Below are 15,370 nucleotides of genomic sequence, written 5' to 3' on the forward strand. Positions count from 1 at the left end.
GGATGACGCTGGGCCAATTGTGTGCTGCCCTATGGGACTCCCGTTCACACCCGGATGGGATATAGCCCGGGATCAAACCAGAGTCTGTAGTCACTCCTCTAGCACTGAAATGCAGTGCCTTAGACCGCTGCGCCACTCGGGAGCTGGATGTGCTCTTTAATACAGTGTATGTGCTCTTTAATACAGTATTATTGCACTCATCACTAACTGTACAGTATCATTGTCTTTATTACCTTATTCTGTGACCCTTCATGTAAATACTGGTCGACAAATGAGGCTCATACCCACACACTTTGTCATAGAGAGTATGGCTTTATTATGCGGTCCTTTGGAGTAGAGCTGGGAATTGCCATGGACCTCGCAATATTATCATGATACTTAGGTGCCGATACAGTATGTATTGCGACTCTCACAATTTTATATGTTTTGGGATTCGATACTGTGATTTTATTGCGATTCGATGTTCTGAACATTTTGCTAACCATATGTCTGCTGCAGAGGGATGAGAGAACACGTTTTGATCAGTCATGGAAATGAAATCTCTGAAAACAAATTGACTCCGAGTTTTGGTAAAGGTACAGCCAACTAGCAAAAATAATATTGTGACATTGTCAAAACGATACGATATAATAATATCCAGATATGCAACTGTATTGAGTTGTGTATTCCCCCCCCATCACTACTTCGTAGCTCAGTTGGTAGAGCATGGCGCTTGTAATGCCAGGGTAGTGGGTCCGATTCCCGGGACACCCATATGTAAAATGTTGCACGCATGACTGTAAGTCGCTATGGATAAATGTGTCTGCTAAATGGCATGTATTATATTTATAACTCTGCGTCCCTTTAAACAAAGATACAAGGAGCTACACACACACACACACAAAATCCTTTGTAGAAACTAGCCTAGCGTACCTCTGCAGTCTCTAACTCTCTGGTCTGGTGTGAATCTCTGGGTGATTGTCTGTGGTCTAGGAGCCAGTGATTGGTCTAGGAGCCAGTGATTGATGCCCTCTGAGGCAGGCAGCAGTGTGAGAGAGTGTTCCACACCCAGAGTAGGGATCAGCAGGCTTAGCAAGCCTCTCTTTGTCTGTGATTCATCCTCTCCACATGCTCATGTACTATAGAGCGGCAGGTAAGAGGCTTTTAACCCCACCGTCTCAATGAGAGGCTCATTCTACTGCTGTTAGTATAACAAGCCAGCTCTTGTCGGATATTATCAACAATATTATTAGAAGCGGGTATGTGTAAATCATGAAGGGAAAAGACTAAAGAGGATTTTTATTTTGACAGTGTGATGATTATAAGGATGATGTTTTCCGTCCTGAAGAGTGGATGTCATTATAGTAATTATAAAACCTTTTAAAATCCTCCACGACAACTCCGCAGAAACGATGAGCCAGTCACACACACACACACACATTCATGAGACTTTAATTCCCAGGGGCCCAGAATATGTTCATCTTGGCCTGCATACAGTATAATGCTCTTGAACTACTCCTGACATTTTATTTTCCCTGTGCTCCAGGAGTATAATGCCTAGTTAGAGGAGACAGACACACACACACACCCTGAACCCTTGTCTTTCTCTGTGCGCCCGGCCGTAGGAGTACCATGCCCAGCTGGAGGAGATGCAGGTCACCATCCGGCAGCTGGAAGAGGACTTGTCTGCCGCCAGGCGCCGTAGTGACCTGTACGAGTCAGAGCTCCGAGACTCCCGGAACACCAGCGAGGAGCTCAAGAGGAAGGCTGTGGACTACCAGCAGAGGATCCAGAAGGTGTGTGAATACTGAGTAGGACCTCCATGGAGGTGAATGCAGGTGCAGTCAGAATGCTAACATGTCGGATTTCTGTCCCCAAGGCGAAGGAGCAGGGTAAAGCTGAGGTGGAGGAGCTCCTTTCCAAACTGGAGAAGGTATGCCGTCCTGTCCATGGGTGAACTGTATTGTGGATTACTCTTCAAAAATCTTTGGGTGTCGAATCGTCGTTTTGTATAGTCCCATAGAGAATGAAATGGATAATATCAATAATTGATGTATTGCCTTGCACTGATGCGTTTTGGCCTCAGCCTTCTGCAGAGATTACGTCCCATTATTAATAGATACATTTCACACATTGGCATTACAGTCAGCGAATCTTTCATACTGTTTTTCAGACCAATGCTGAACAGCAAGTGAAAATCCTGGAACTCCAAGACAAACTTTCCAAGGTATATTTTCTAAAGTACATAGTACACACACCCGCACGCACGCACACACACACACACACACACGCACACACACAAACACACACACACACACACACACACACACACACACACACACACACACACACACACACAGGGGTCCTGGATGTCACCGTAGAATAGCTTAGTCATGGTTAGTCATCACGGTTAGTCATCAGCTGTCACCACTGTGGTCCAATAGGCACATACAGTTGAAGTCGGAAGTTTACATACACTTAGGTGGGAGTCATTAAAACTCGTTTTTCAACCACTCCACAAATTTCTTGTTAACAAACTATAGTTTTGGCAAGTCGGTTAGGACATCTACTTTGTAAACTTCTGTCCCACTGGGAGTGTGATGAAAGAAATAAATGCTGAAATAAATCATTCTCTCTACTATTATTCTGACATTTCACATTCATAAAATAAAGTGGTGATCCTAACTGACCTTGTTTTTACTAGGATTAAATGTCAGGATTTGTGAAAATGTATTTGGCTAAGGTGTATGTAAACTTCCGACTTCAACTGTAGCTTTGAATAGCTTCTGATGTAATCAGTCATTGACATTCACAGTTCACTGAAGTTGTGGGTACAAACGTTTCTTGGCTAAATGGCAGTGCCATTTATTTATATTGTGTCATGCCCTTGCTGCCTGTGTTCTTGGGAATAAAAAGGCATGAATCCTAATGTCTAATTTGACTCTTGACCCCCAGGCGGTGAAAGCCAGTACAGAAGCCACAGAGCTACTGCAGAACATACGGCAGGCTAAAGAACGTCTGGAGCAGGAGCTTGAGCGGCTGCGCGGCAAGGCCGACCCCAGCGACTCCCTCCGACGACGTCTCAGAGAGACCGAGGTACGGTTGCTCATGTGTTGTGTTTATGTAAAAAATGTATTTGTTTTTAATTGTAATGATCTATTGTATTACATCCATGTACTGTGTTTCAGTCACAGGAGGTTGGTGGCACCTTAATTGGGGAGGACGGGCTCGTGTTTATGGCTGGTGCGGGATTAGTGGAATGGTATCAAACATATGGTTTCTATGCGCTGGATGCCATTCCATTCACTGCGTTCCAGGCGTTATTATGAGACGTCCTCCCCTCAGCAGCCTCCACTGATTTCAGTGTTGTTGACAGTCATGTGGGTATTATTAAGAACTTGGTGTGTGTCCTGCAGGAGGGCAGGAAGACCCTGGAGAACCAGGTGAAGCGTCTGGAGATGGTGGAGCGACGAGAGAACAAGCTGAAGGATGACATCCAGACTAAATCCCAGCAGATCCAGCAGATGGCTGATAAGATCCTGGTGAGAGCCAAGGGATAAGTCCCCTCTTAATACCCTGACCCCCCCCTCCACTCCTCTATCCCTCTCTATACTACCTTTATCCTAGAGCATAGATTAAAGCATGCACACACACACATAGGGAATGTCCTGCTTGCTGCCCCATGGCATGCACACACCCATTTCTCTCACTTTGGATGTCCCGCCTGCTGTCACGAGCCACGAAGAAACCACGGCTCACACAGGCGACGTCTTTCTTGATGCGCACCGGCCCGGGCTGCATGCCAACATGAACGGCCACCGCTACCACCGTGTCATGGATAAACAGCTCTTCCAAGCAAGTGTCTCTGTCATGGACTGAGTGACAGTGTGGATAGTGCTTTCTCCATATTTTGTTGTTTCATTTTGTAGGTCTTGTTGTTACCTTGCGTGATATATGGTGTGTGTGTTTGTTTGTACAGGAGCTGGAGGAGAACTTGAGGGAGACCCAGTCAACAGCCCAGCGGATGGAGGCTCACCTGGTCCAGAAGGAGAGGCTCTATGAGGACAAAATTAAGGTAGAGGGGACTTTTTAAGTCAGCCTGCAAATCATGGTCTCAAGGATATCTTTATGTATTGAAAAGTGTGGCCAAGTGAGCGTACTAGTGACTTGGCTTTCTCTGTCCCCCTGAACTAGGTGTACTGTTCAATTGTGCACACCATAACAGTTTGCAACAGAAATAAATACATCTGTGTTCTTATTGGACAAGGTCAGGTAGTACCTTCGCATTGCACTACTCAGTTTCAAAACATTTTGAACACTGCCCAGGTTCTGGAGGCGCAGATGAAGGTGGACCTGGCAGACAAGGAGAGCCTGGAGTCCAAACGGGCCCAGCACGAGGAAGAGGCCCGGGAGAAGTGTAAACTCCTCAGTGAACAGAAGGCGGTAATGCCAATTTTCATAAGGAGTAATATAACTAATACAATGTGTTTGACTTCTTTCTCTCTGCCAGGCTTATCAGTTCTGCTCAAGCAGGGAAACTGTGCTGAAAGACAAAAAAATATGAAACAAGGTGCAGCTGGAGAAGTTAACTCACATACTTGCTTTGTACTTTTTAATTGACTGCGCTCTTTGATTGTAGCCTGTTCCTTACTATATTGCTGCGCAAAGCTGTGTAGATTCTCCATAGAGTACTTGCAGGGCAGTACAGTCCAACACTGTTTGCTTTTTGTGAGGGGGGAAATCTCTGCGAATATCAATGTGGTGACTGCAGCTAATAGAGGAGATGGGAAAATTGTATGACTCACATAGGCTACATTTTATAGAACAGCAGTGAGCCAATTAGACTCCCAATTATGGGGCCGTGTGGGCGAGAGCCTCCGAGACTTCTGCCACAGCTTTTGTTTGTTTGAGGACAGATTCTCTGACATGTTTATGGGCTAAGTTTTTTTTGTTTGTTTTGTTTGGCGCTCCACTCAATTTGTCGAAGGGAATGCTGTCAAGACTGCGATTTTAATTCGGAGTATTCCATTACATGGGTTCACTCTGCAAAGTCCAAGCTTAAGTCTATAATCTAGTTAACGTGATAGACTTGAGTTATCTACCGCTAATAGGCTTTATGATCAGAGCCAGACGACATTTGACATTGACAGAAAGGGTTTTTGGTCTGAATGTAACATTAGCCTATGTATTAGTTGAGCATTTCAGTACAGGGCAAGTCCACGGTAACAGAGCAACACTGAGACTCAGATTTTTCACTTTAAAATGTACGTCAAAACAAAAACCAATGATTGCCAAGTTAAAGAACCGTACAACTCTATACACAATCACACCGTTACCTCATCACACCGTTACCGTCGAATTGCTCTACAGTAGCTACATTCAGAGCATATATTTAATGATATGGCTTTTATATTTACCCCCTGTCTGAATATTTGGCTCTGGCTACAAATTTCAACCACCCAAAAAGTTTTTTTCCAGATGTCTATTTTCATGGAAATGATAAACAATCAACACATCTTTTTGTGTGCGATGTACAAATGCGGTCAAATATATTGTCACCCTTGCATTTTACATTAGAGTGCAATGGAGCAGGATGTTCTGTATTTTTCTTTTCAAAACTGGTTGGATGCCTATTTTTGTTTACCTATAGGCACCTGCAACTTATCACAGGTGAGAGAGATTACACAGTAAACAAGAATCATTGCCTGTGCAAACATATACTTGTGTAAACTCCCACAGTTTTCAATGTCAACTTATTTTAGAAGAATTATTATTCGTAAATAGATAGAATCACATTGCATCCATATCTCAATTATTCACACCCTGGCACAATTTTCACATTATATTCCCTTAAATTTAAATGGAGGTGGTGAAAAAGGCCTTAATTTAATTTCATGGATCTAAGTGTGTTGTTTGTGTTGCAATTCCCTTTTTCCAGACCATCAACGCCATGGACTCCAAGATGAAGAATCTGGAGCAGCGGATCACCGAGCTCTCTGAGGCCAACAAGTTAGCCGCTAACAGTAGCATCTACACTCAGAAAAACATGTGAGTACTAACAGTAGCATCTATACCCAGAACAAAAACATGTGACTACTAACCGTAGCATCTATACCCAGAACAAAAACGTGAGTACTAACAGTAGCATCTATACCCAGAACAAAAACATGTGAGTACTAACTGTAGCATCTATACCCAGAACAAAAACATGTGAGTACTAACCGTAGCATCTATACCCAGAACAAAAACATGTGAGTACTAACCGTAACATCTATACTCAGAACAAAAACATGTGAGTACTAACCGTAGCATCTATACCCAGAACAAAAACATGTGAGTACTAACCGTAGCATCTATACCCAGTACAAAAACATGCCAGTACTAACAGTAGCATCTATACCCAGAACAAAAACATGCCAGTACTAACAGTAGCATCTATACCCAGAACAAAAACATGCCAGTACTAACAGTAGCATCTATACCCAGAACAAAAACATGCCAGTACTAACAGTAGCATCTATACCCAGAACAAAAACATGCCAGTACTAACAGTAGCATCTATACCCAGAACAAAAACATGCCAGTACTAACAGTAGCATCTATACCCAGAACAAAAACATGCCAGTACTAACAGTAGCATCTATACCCAGAACAAAAACATGCCAGTACTAACAGTAGCATCTATACCCAGAACAAAAACATGCCAGTACTAACAGTAGCATCTATACCCAGAACAAAAACATGCCAGTACTAACAGTAGCATCTATACCCAGAACAAAAACATGTCAGTGTGGCGGTCTTCAGAATAGCTCAATTTTCCCATGAGGGAACTTCTTATTTGGTGTGGTTCAAAAGACAATAAACATAGCAGGCCAGACAGACATACCCGCCTGAGGACAAAGTTACACAAATAATAAACAGCTAGGACAGGGCTGATAAGAAACCCAATATCTCATTATACAAATAAATGTATTTATCATACCAAATGATCCCAAACTCTGAGTGATGTTTCACATTTTTACTCAGTCAAGATGTACCAGCTGAATACATAGATTCAATACAGTGCAGTGTCCATTAATACCCTTAGCTCTCACCCCCTCCCTTCCACAAAGATGTACTTCAGTACTTTTCCATCACCCAGGATTTCTCTGTGCTCCTCCGTGCATCTCACAGGCTTATCATTCAGGAGAGGCCTTGAGTTATCGGGAGAACACATTCCTGCAGTCAACTACATAATTACACTTCTCATACACAGAGATTTAACCTAAGGATATATCAAAATGGTATATTCATACGAAGATTATATAATGATATAAAACAGTAACTTACAATCTATCAGGACAATACAACATTTTAAACCTTCATGTGCAATAGTGTAGGACTTCCCTTGGTTAGCAATCTCAGGCTAGCAAAACCAAAGAGTTGGTGATCTTGTAGCAGTCTGTAGCATTGCATTATGTTCACAGCAACATTTATGGAGATGAGCAGCGGCTATGGACAATCCATGCCTCTCAATCCACTACGGTCTCCTCCCCCGCCGACTTGTTGCCCCAGCTAGCCCCTCTCGACAGAGTAGCTATCTAGGCTCTCTCTGCTAGTGGCAATTCTGCATGGATACCTGGAGATCAGACAAAATGGATACCTGGATGGATACCTGGATTCATCCTGCATGGATACCTGGAGATCAGACAAAATGCTAAACGGTCCTTTGGTTGGCACCTTTTTATGTTGGTCATTAGTTGGTACTACCACTTCTATGCACTGCACATGCATTTTTACATATATTGTATGCATAAAGTCAAATTCAACAAAACAGACAGGAGACGGAACTGACACCAGCCATCGCCATTACAGCACAAGAAAACCAAATTAAAAAAGACTCCACATCTAACTAAACTCCATCTCCCTCAGTTCTCTTTAAATCATATCATTCCCACCCTATCCCTTCAGAGAACCAAAGTTGCATACGTAACCAGACAAGTTTACTGTTGTTACCCAAAGAATGCATTTTTTGGTTGAAACCTCAATGGTCTCCCTCTCTCTGTCTGACTGTGGTTGTGGCAGGAAAGCCCAGGAGGAGATGATCTCGGAGCTGAGGCAGCAGAAGTTCTACCTAGAGTCCCAGGCGGGGAAGCTGGAGGCCCAGAACGCCAAGCTGGAGGAGCACCTTGAGAAGATGAGTCAGCAGGAGCAAAGCAAGAGGAGCCGTCTGCTGGAGCTGGAGACCAGACTCCGAGAGGTCAGAGTTGAATAAAATGTATTGATCCCCAGAGGGGAATTTGGATAAATAGGGGAGAAGCCAGGAAAGAGAAGGGCCCCCTGTATTGTACACAGTTAGACTGGGCTGGCTTCCCAGACATTGATTAAGCTGAGACAATGAAGCATATTTGTGCTTTTGAAATTGCTTTTGTTGTCCAGGGTAAAGCTTAATCAGTGTCTGGGAAACCAGCCCAAAAAGTGTTGCCTTTGGCTGGCATTTACACATTTTACAAAGCCACTTGCATGCAACTTCAGTTTCAAGTAATACAGTGCCTTCGGAAAATATTCAAACCCCTTTCCACATTTTGTTACGTTACAGCCTCATTCTAAAATGGATTAAATATATATTTTTTTCTCATCAATCTGCACATAATACCCCATTTTTAAATGTATATTATTTTACCACTTTTTCTCCCCAATTTCGTGTATCCATTTGGTAGTTACAGTCCTGTTCCATCGCTGCAACTCCCTACGGACTTGGGAGAGGTGAAGGTCGAGAGACGTGCGTCCTCCGAAACACAACCCAGTCAAGCCGCACTGCTTCTTGACACATTGCTCGCTTAACCTGGAAGCCAGCCGCACCAATGTGTCGGAGGAAGCACTGTACACCTGGCGATCGTGTCAGCGTGCATTGCGCCCGGCCTGCCACAGGAGTCGCTAGTGCGCAATGGGACAGGAACATTCCAGCCGCCCCATGGGTCTCCCAGTCACTGCCGGCTGCGACAGAGCCTGGACTCAAACCAGGTTCTCTAGTGTCACAGCTAGCACTGCAATGCAGTGTTTTAGACCACTGTGCAGAAAACAGGTTTTTAGACAGTTTTGCTAATTTATTAAAAATTAAACACTGAAATAAGACATTTACATAAGTATTCAGACTCTTTACTCTGTACCTTTGTTTAGCACCTTTGGCAGTAATTACAGCCTTGAGTCTTTTCATCTCTCTATACTTTGCTCCGTTCATCTTTCCCTCAATCCTGACTAGTCTCCCAGTCCCTGCCGCTGAAAAACATCCCCACAGCATGATGCTGCCACCACCATGCTTGGGATGGTGCCAGGTTTCCTCTAGACGTGACACTTAACATTCAGGCCAAATATCTTGGTTTCATCAGACAAGAGAATCTTGTTTCTCATGGTCTGAGAGTCCTTTAGGTGCCTTTTTGTAAACTCCAAGCAATATGGCATTTGTGTATTTTACTGAGGAGTGGTTTCCGTCTGGCCACTCGACCATAAAGGCCTGATTGGTGGAGTGCTGCAGAGATGGCTGTCCTTCTGGAAGGTTCTCCCATCACCACAGAAGCACTCTTGAGCCCTGTCACAGTGACCATCACTTCTCCCCTGATTGCTCAGTTTGGTCGGGCGGCCAGTTCTAGGAAGAGTCTTGGTGGTTCCAAACTTCTTCCATTTAAGAATGATGGAGGCCACTGTGTTCTTGGGGACCTTCAATGCTGCAGAAAGTTTTTGATATCCTTCCCGTTATCTGTGCCTCGACACAATCCTGTCTCGGAGCTCTATGGACAATTAGTTCGACCTCATGGCTTGGCTTTTGCTCTGACATGCACTGTCAACTGTGGGACCTTTTTATATAGACAGGTGTGTGTCTTTCCAAATCATGTCCAATCAATAGAATTTAACACAGGTGGACTCCAATCAAGTTGTAGAAACATCTCAGTGATGATCAATGGAAACAGTTTGCACCTGAGCTCAATTTTGAGTCTCCTAGCAAACGGGCTGAATACCTATTTAAATCAGGTATTTCTGTTTTTTATTTTTAATAAATCAGCAAAAATGTCTAGACCTGTTTTTGATTTGTCATTATGGGGTATTGTGTGTAATTGCTGAGGATTTTTATATTTTTTTATCCATTTCAGAATAAGTCTAACTTAACAAAATGTGGAAAAAGTCTGAATACTTTCCGAAGGTACAGTATTTCACCTCAAGCACTGTTCTAAAGAAACAATTCATGAAACAAGGTGCAGTTAATTTACCCACACCCTTGTATTATCCGATCAAATCCAAAGCAATGCCATGACCCTTTAACCTCCGTCAACCTGTGGTGTTCTAGATGGGCCTGGAGCACGAAGAGCAGAAGCTGGAGATCAAGCGCCAGGTGACGGAGTTGACGTTGTCGCTGCAGGAGCGGGAGTCCCAGATTAGCGGGCTGCAGGCGGCACGCCACGCCCTGGAGAACCAGCTGCAGCAGGCCAAGACAGAGCTGGAGGACACCACCGCCGAGGCCGAGGAGGAGATCACTGCCCTCAGGGTGAGAGGAAAGGACATTGGCAGGTCAACGGGACAAGTCAACCTGCACAGCTGTACACACACACACACACACAGTCATGTAAATCACACCAGAGGTCAAGACTTTTGTTTATTTTTTTTTTCAGGCCCACAGAGATGAAATCCAACGCAAGTTTGACGCCCTGAGAGACAGTTGCTCAGTAAGTAAAATTTATTGGAATTCCAATTGCAGTAAATGTCAATATAGATTAGAATGTGCGTTCAAGCAATGATTGAACTCCGTTCAATCGTTGCTTTTGTTCCTCACCCCCACCACCACCAGGTGATCACAGATCTGGAGGAGCAGCTGACCCAGCTGAGCCAGGAGAACGCCGAGCTGAACAGACAGAACTTCTACCTGTCCAAGCAGCTGGACGAGGCCACGGACGAGACGGACGACCGCCTGCAGCTGGGACAGGACGTGGACCGCCTCCGCCGCGAGGTGGCCGACCGAGAGATGCACCTCAACAACCAGAAACAGGTGACGGACGTCTGCTCATCATTTGTTTCCTGTACCTTCCAGAATGTTTAAATGTTTGATTACGTTCCATGACTGCTTGGTCACTTAGAAATGTCCTTGTTTTTGATAGAAAGGCACATTTTTTTTGTCCATTAAAATAATATCAAATTGATCAGAAATTCAGTGTAGACATTGTTAATGTTGTAAATGACTATTGAAGCTGGAAACGACTGATTTATAATGGAATATCTACATAGGCGTACAGAGGCCCTTGAAGAGGTGGGGTTTCAGGTGTCTCCGGAAGGTGATTGATCCGCTGTCCTGGCGTCGTGAGGGAGTTTGTGACCATTACATTTACAGCTCCGCTCTTATCCAAGCACTTACATTGGTGAATCTTATGACATCCAGTGGAACAGCCATTTACAATAGCTCCGTGAGGCAAGCACCATGGTCTTGTAGCGGATGGTGATTGAGCTTCAACTGGAAGCCAGTGGAGAAGTACTTCCTCAGTGCGGAGGAGGCAGAGGGGATGAGTGCCCTTGTTTGGGAGAGAGCCTTGGGAAGGTTGAACACCAGACGGGCTTCAACTGGAAGCCGGCGTTCTGGATGAGTTGTACGGGCTGCGGCGTTCTGGATGGGTTTAATGGCACAGGCAGGGAGCCCAGCCAACAGCGAGTTGCAGTAATCCAGACGGGAGATGACAAGTGCCTGGATTAGGACCTGCGCCGCTTCCTGTGTGAGGCAGGGTCGTACTCTGCGGATGTTGTAGAGCATGAACCTACAGGAACGGGCCACCGCCTTGATGTTAGTTGAGAATGACAGGGTGTTGTCCAGGATCACGCCAAGGTTCTTAGCGCTCTGGGAGGAGGACACAATGGAGTTGTCAACCGTGATGGCGAGATCATGGAACGGGCAGTCCTTCCCCGGGAGGAAGAGCAGTTCCGTCTTGCCGAGGTTCAGCTTGAGGTGATGATCCGTCATCCACACTGATATGTCTGCCAGACATGCAGAGATGCGATTCGCCACCTGGTCATCAGAAGGGGGAAAGGAGAAGATTAATTGTGTGTCGTCTGCATAGCAATGATAATCAGCAACCATCTCTCCTGTGTCCCAATGGCACGTTGTGTTAGCTAATCCAAGTTTCTGTGAAGGGGTGACTCCGGGATTCTGGCCTTCTCGGCAGGTTTGCGAAGAAAATGCCATATCTCAGGCTGGCCAATAAAAAGAAAAGATTAAGATGGGCAAAAGAACACAGACACTGGACAGAGGAACTCTGCCTAGAAGGCCAGCCTCGCGGAGTCACCTCTTCACTGTTGACTTTGAATCTGGTGTTTTGCAGTTAACTATTTTATGAAGCTGCCAGTTGAGGACTTGTGAGGCATCTGTTTCTCAAACTAGACACTAATGTACTTGTCCTCTTGCTCAGTTGTGCATCTGAGCCTCCCACTCCTCTTTCTATTCTGGTTAGAGCCAGTTTGCGCCTTTCTGTGAAGGGAGTAGTACACAGCGTTGTACGAGATCTTCAGTTTCTTGGCAATTTCTCACATGGAATAGCCTTAATTTCTCAGAACAAGAATAGACTGACGAGTTTCAGAAGAAAGTTCTTTGTTTCTGGCCATCAATTAGCTTTTATAGCTTTTAAAATGATAAACTTTGATTAGTTAACACAATATGCCGTTGGCACACAGGAGTGATGGTTGCTGATAATGGGCCTCTGTGCGCCTATGTAGGTATTCCATTAAAAATCTGCCGTTTCCAGCTTCAATAGTCATTTACAACATTAACAATGTCTACACTGTATTTCTGATCAATTTGATGTTATTTTAATGGACAAAAAATGAGCTTTTCTTCAAAAACAAGAACATTTCTAAGTGACCCCAAACTTTTGAACGGTAGTGTATTCCTCGGCATAGGAAGTGATTAGTGTATCACCTCGTTATTGCAAACGAGAATGATTTCTCAACTTCTCAATGACTTACCTGGTTACATAAAGGCAAAATCAAACAAGTGACTGGTGTGCCTGTAGAACATTGAGACTCTGAAGACGACATGCAGCATGCTGGAGGAGCAGGTTGTGGAGCTGGAGAGTCTGAATGATGAGCTGCTGGAGAAGGAGAGACAGTGGGAGGCCTGGAGGGGAGCCCTGGAGGATGAGAAGAACCAGGCCGAGAGGAGGACTCGGGACATGCAGCGCCTGATGGACAACGAGAAGCAGAATAGGTAGACACACACACAAGCCTCATATATGCACACGTGTCTTACACGCTTCATACATACACACATACATACATGACACACACACACACACATACACACAATACAGTACATACAAAGGTGCTCATGTCACAGTTACATATGCAAATGCCTTCACACACACACACACTATAAACCTACTGCTACCCACACACAGCTGTGCGCACACAGGGAGTGTTAATTTTCCATGTGTGTGTAGGTTGCGTGCGGACCAGCGCAGTACCGAGTCCCGCCAGGCGGTTGAGCTAGCGGTCAGGGAGCACACGGCGGAGATCGTGGCTCTGCAGCAAGCCCTGAAAGAACAGAGACTCAAGGCCGAGAGTCTCTCTGATACGGTGAGTCTTGTCTATAGCATGACACTAGCGACGGCAGGTCCATGGGTTTGATTCTCGCTGGGGTCGCATATGTAGAAAATCATCATGTACACACTGTACCGAATCCCTTTGGATAAAAGAGTCTGCCAAATGGCATATATTATATTTTTCTACACAATCTTTGAACTTGTGGTTGTGTGTGTTGTCAGCTGAATGACCTGGAGAAGAAGCACGCCATGCTGGAGATGAACGCCCGCACCCTGCAGCAAAAACTGGAGACGGAGAGGGAGCTGAAGCAGAGGCTGATGGACGAGGTAGAGAGCACTCCGCAAACATTCACACAAACATCAATAAATACGCAATATTGTATTTAATTTACCCAAAGTAAGTAAGCTTTGTCCGAGCCAGGACAGCCCATAGGGCAGGAGCCTGTCTCCTGTTTGTAGTGTGAGGCAGCTTAATGTACAGGTTCACCCCTGGTCTGGACGCTAGTCCAATTTACACAAAAAGTTACAGAAAATAGCTTTTCGATTGTCTTGGAATGATGTGTGTTGGTGTGGTGACCTCCCCACCACAGCAAGGCAAGCTACAGCAGCAGATGGACCTACAGAAGAGCCACATCTTTCGTCTGACACAAGGCCTGCAGGAGGCTCTGGACCAGACTGACCTGCTGAAGACTGAGAGGACTGACCTGGAGTACCAGCTGGAGAACATCCAGGTAACATTACACTCAGTCCCACTCAGACCGTTTTTAACACCGCTGAGCCCAGCTGTTCTCAGCTGGCCTGGGTCGTATTCATTCGGCACCAAACAGACTGAAAAAGGGAGGTACTATGTGGTCTTGTCCAATAAGAAACGCTTATTTACGTTTTTTGAAACGTCCGGCGTAGTTGCTGGAATGGCTCAGCTCTTACAGCTAATTCCATGTGAGACGTTAGCTGGTAGCCTGATGCATTTGTATTGACATTGATTCTTTCTCCCGCCACAGGCTGTTTATTCTCATGAGAAAGTCAAGATGGAGGGCACCATTTCTCAGCAGACCAAGCTGATTGACTTCCTCCAGGCCAAAATGGATCAGCCCACCAAGAAAAAGAAGGTGAGAGAACGCCGCGATGACGGCGAATGGCGCAGTCTGCATAGGGAGCAGATGGTTGTTGTCACACAGGCTCAAACACACACACAATACATCTTAGTGTTACTGCATGTGAAATGAATGCCACACAAGTCCGTGGCTCCTTCTGAAACTCCGGGTCCCTCTAACTCGAGCTCCCTCTCTCTCCTGCCAGGGTATCTTTGGGCGGCGGCGGGATGAGCTGGCGCCCAATGGGAACGGGGCTGGGGGTTCCGGGGCCCAGGCCCAGCCAGCACTGCCCATGCAGTACAGTGACATGAAGGTGGCCCTGGAGAAGGAAAGGACACGCTGCTCAGACCTGGAGGACGCCCTGCAGAAGATGAGGATAGAGCTGAGATCACTAAGAGAAGAAGGTGGGTGGTGTCGCCAACAATCTTATTACAGGACATACGCCCGTATTCATAAAGCCTCTGAAAGCAGGAGTGCTTATCTAGGATCAGGTCCTCCCTGTTCATGCAATAAGGGACGGGCCAGTATACCACGGCTAAGGGCTGTTCTTATGCACGTGTAACCGATGTGAAATGGCTAGCTGGTTAGCAGGGTGCGCACTAATAGCGTTTCATTCGGTGACGTCACTCGCTCTGAGACCTTGAAGTAGTTGTTCCCCTTGCTCTGCAAGGGCCGCAGCTTTTGTGGCGCGATGGGTAATGATACTTCGAGGATGGCTGTTGTACAGAGGGTCCCTGGTTCCAGCCC

At 45.4% G+C, this 15,370-nt stretch overlaps 1 protein-coding gene across 4 annotated transcripts in view; it reads left to right on the top strand.

Moving 5' to 3' along the window:
* The window catches only part of cita (citron rho-interacting serine/threonine kinase a), a 55,362-nt gene that overhangs the window by 22,749 nt on the left and 17,243 nt on the right, over positions 1–15,370 (top strand). For all 4 annotated transcript variants that reach the window (XR_010455666.1, XM_064965929.1, XM_064965930.1 and 1 more), the window contains 18 exons: positions 1,605–1,775; positions 1,859–1,912; positions 2,153–2,206; positions 2,935–3,075; positions 3,396–3,521; positions 3,959–4,054; positions 4,306–4,422; positions 5,918–6,027; positions 8,044–8,218; positions 10,301–10,498; positions 10,623–10,676; positions 10,799–10,996; positions 13,002–13,195; positions 13,428–13,563; positions 13,752–13,856; positions 14,120–14,260; positions 14,531–14,638; positions 14,829–15,027. Coding sequence is in view for 3 of the 4 variants with exons in the window: in XM_064965929.1 (XP_064822001.1) it covers positions 1,605–1,775; positions 1,859–1,912; positions 2,153–2,206; positions 2,935–3,075; positions 3,396–3,521; positions 3,959–4,054; positions 4,306–4,422; positions 5,918–6,027; positions 8,044–8,218; positions 10,301–10,498; positions 10,623–10,676; positions 10,799–10,996; positions 13,002–13,195; positions 13,428–13,563; positions 13,752–13,856; positions 14,120–14,260; positions 14,531–14,638; positions 14,829–15,027 (2,377 nt within the window). In the remaining variant the exon portion in view is untranslated. The remainder of the gene's footprint in view (positions 1–1,604; positions 1,776–1,858; positions 1,913–2,152; positions 2,207–2,934; positions 3,076–3,395; positions 3,522–3,958; positions 4,055–4,305; positions 4,423–5,917; positions 6,028–8,043; positions 8,219–10,300; positions 10,499–10,622; positions 10,677–10,798; positions 10,997–13,001; positions 13,196–13,427; positions 13,564–13,751; positions 13,857–14,119; positions 14,261–14,530; positions 14,639–14,828; positions 15,028–15,370) is intronic.

The sequence above is a fragment of the Oncorhynchus masou genome, chromosome 5 (assembly GCF_036934945.1).
Source record: "Oncorhynchus masou masou isolate Uvic2021 chromosome 5, UVic_Omas_1.1, whole genome shotgun sequence".
NCBI classification, from domain to species: Eukaryota; Metazoa; Chordata; class Actinopteri; order Salmoniformes; family Salmonidae; genus Oncorhynchus; species Oncorhynchus masou.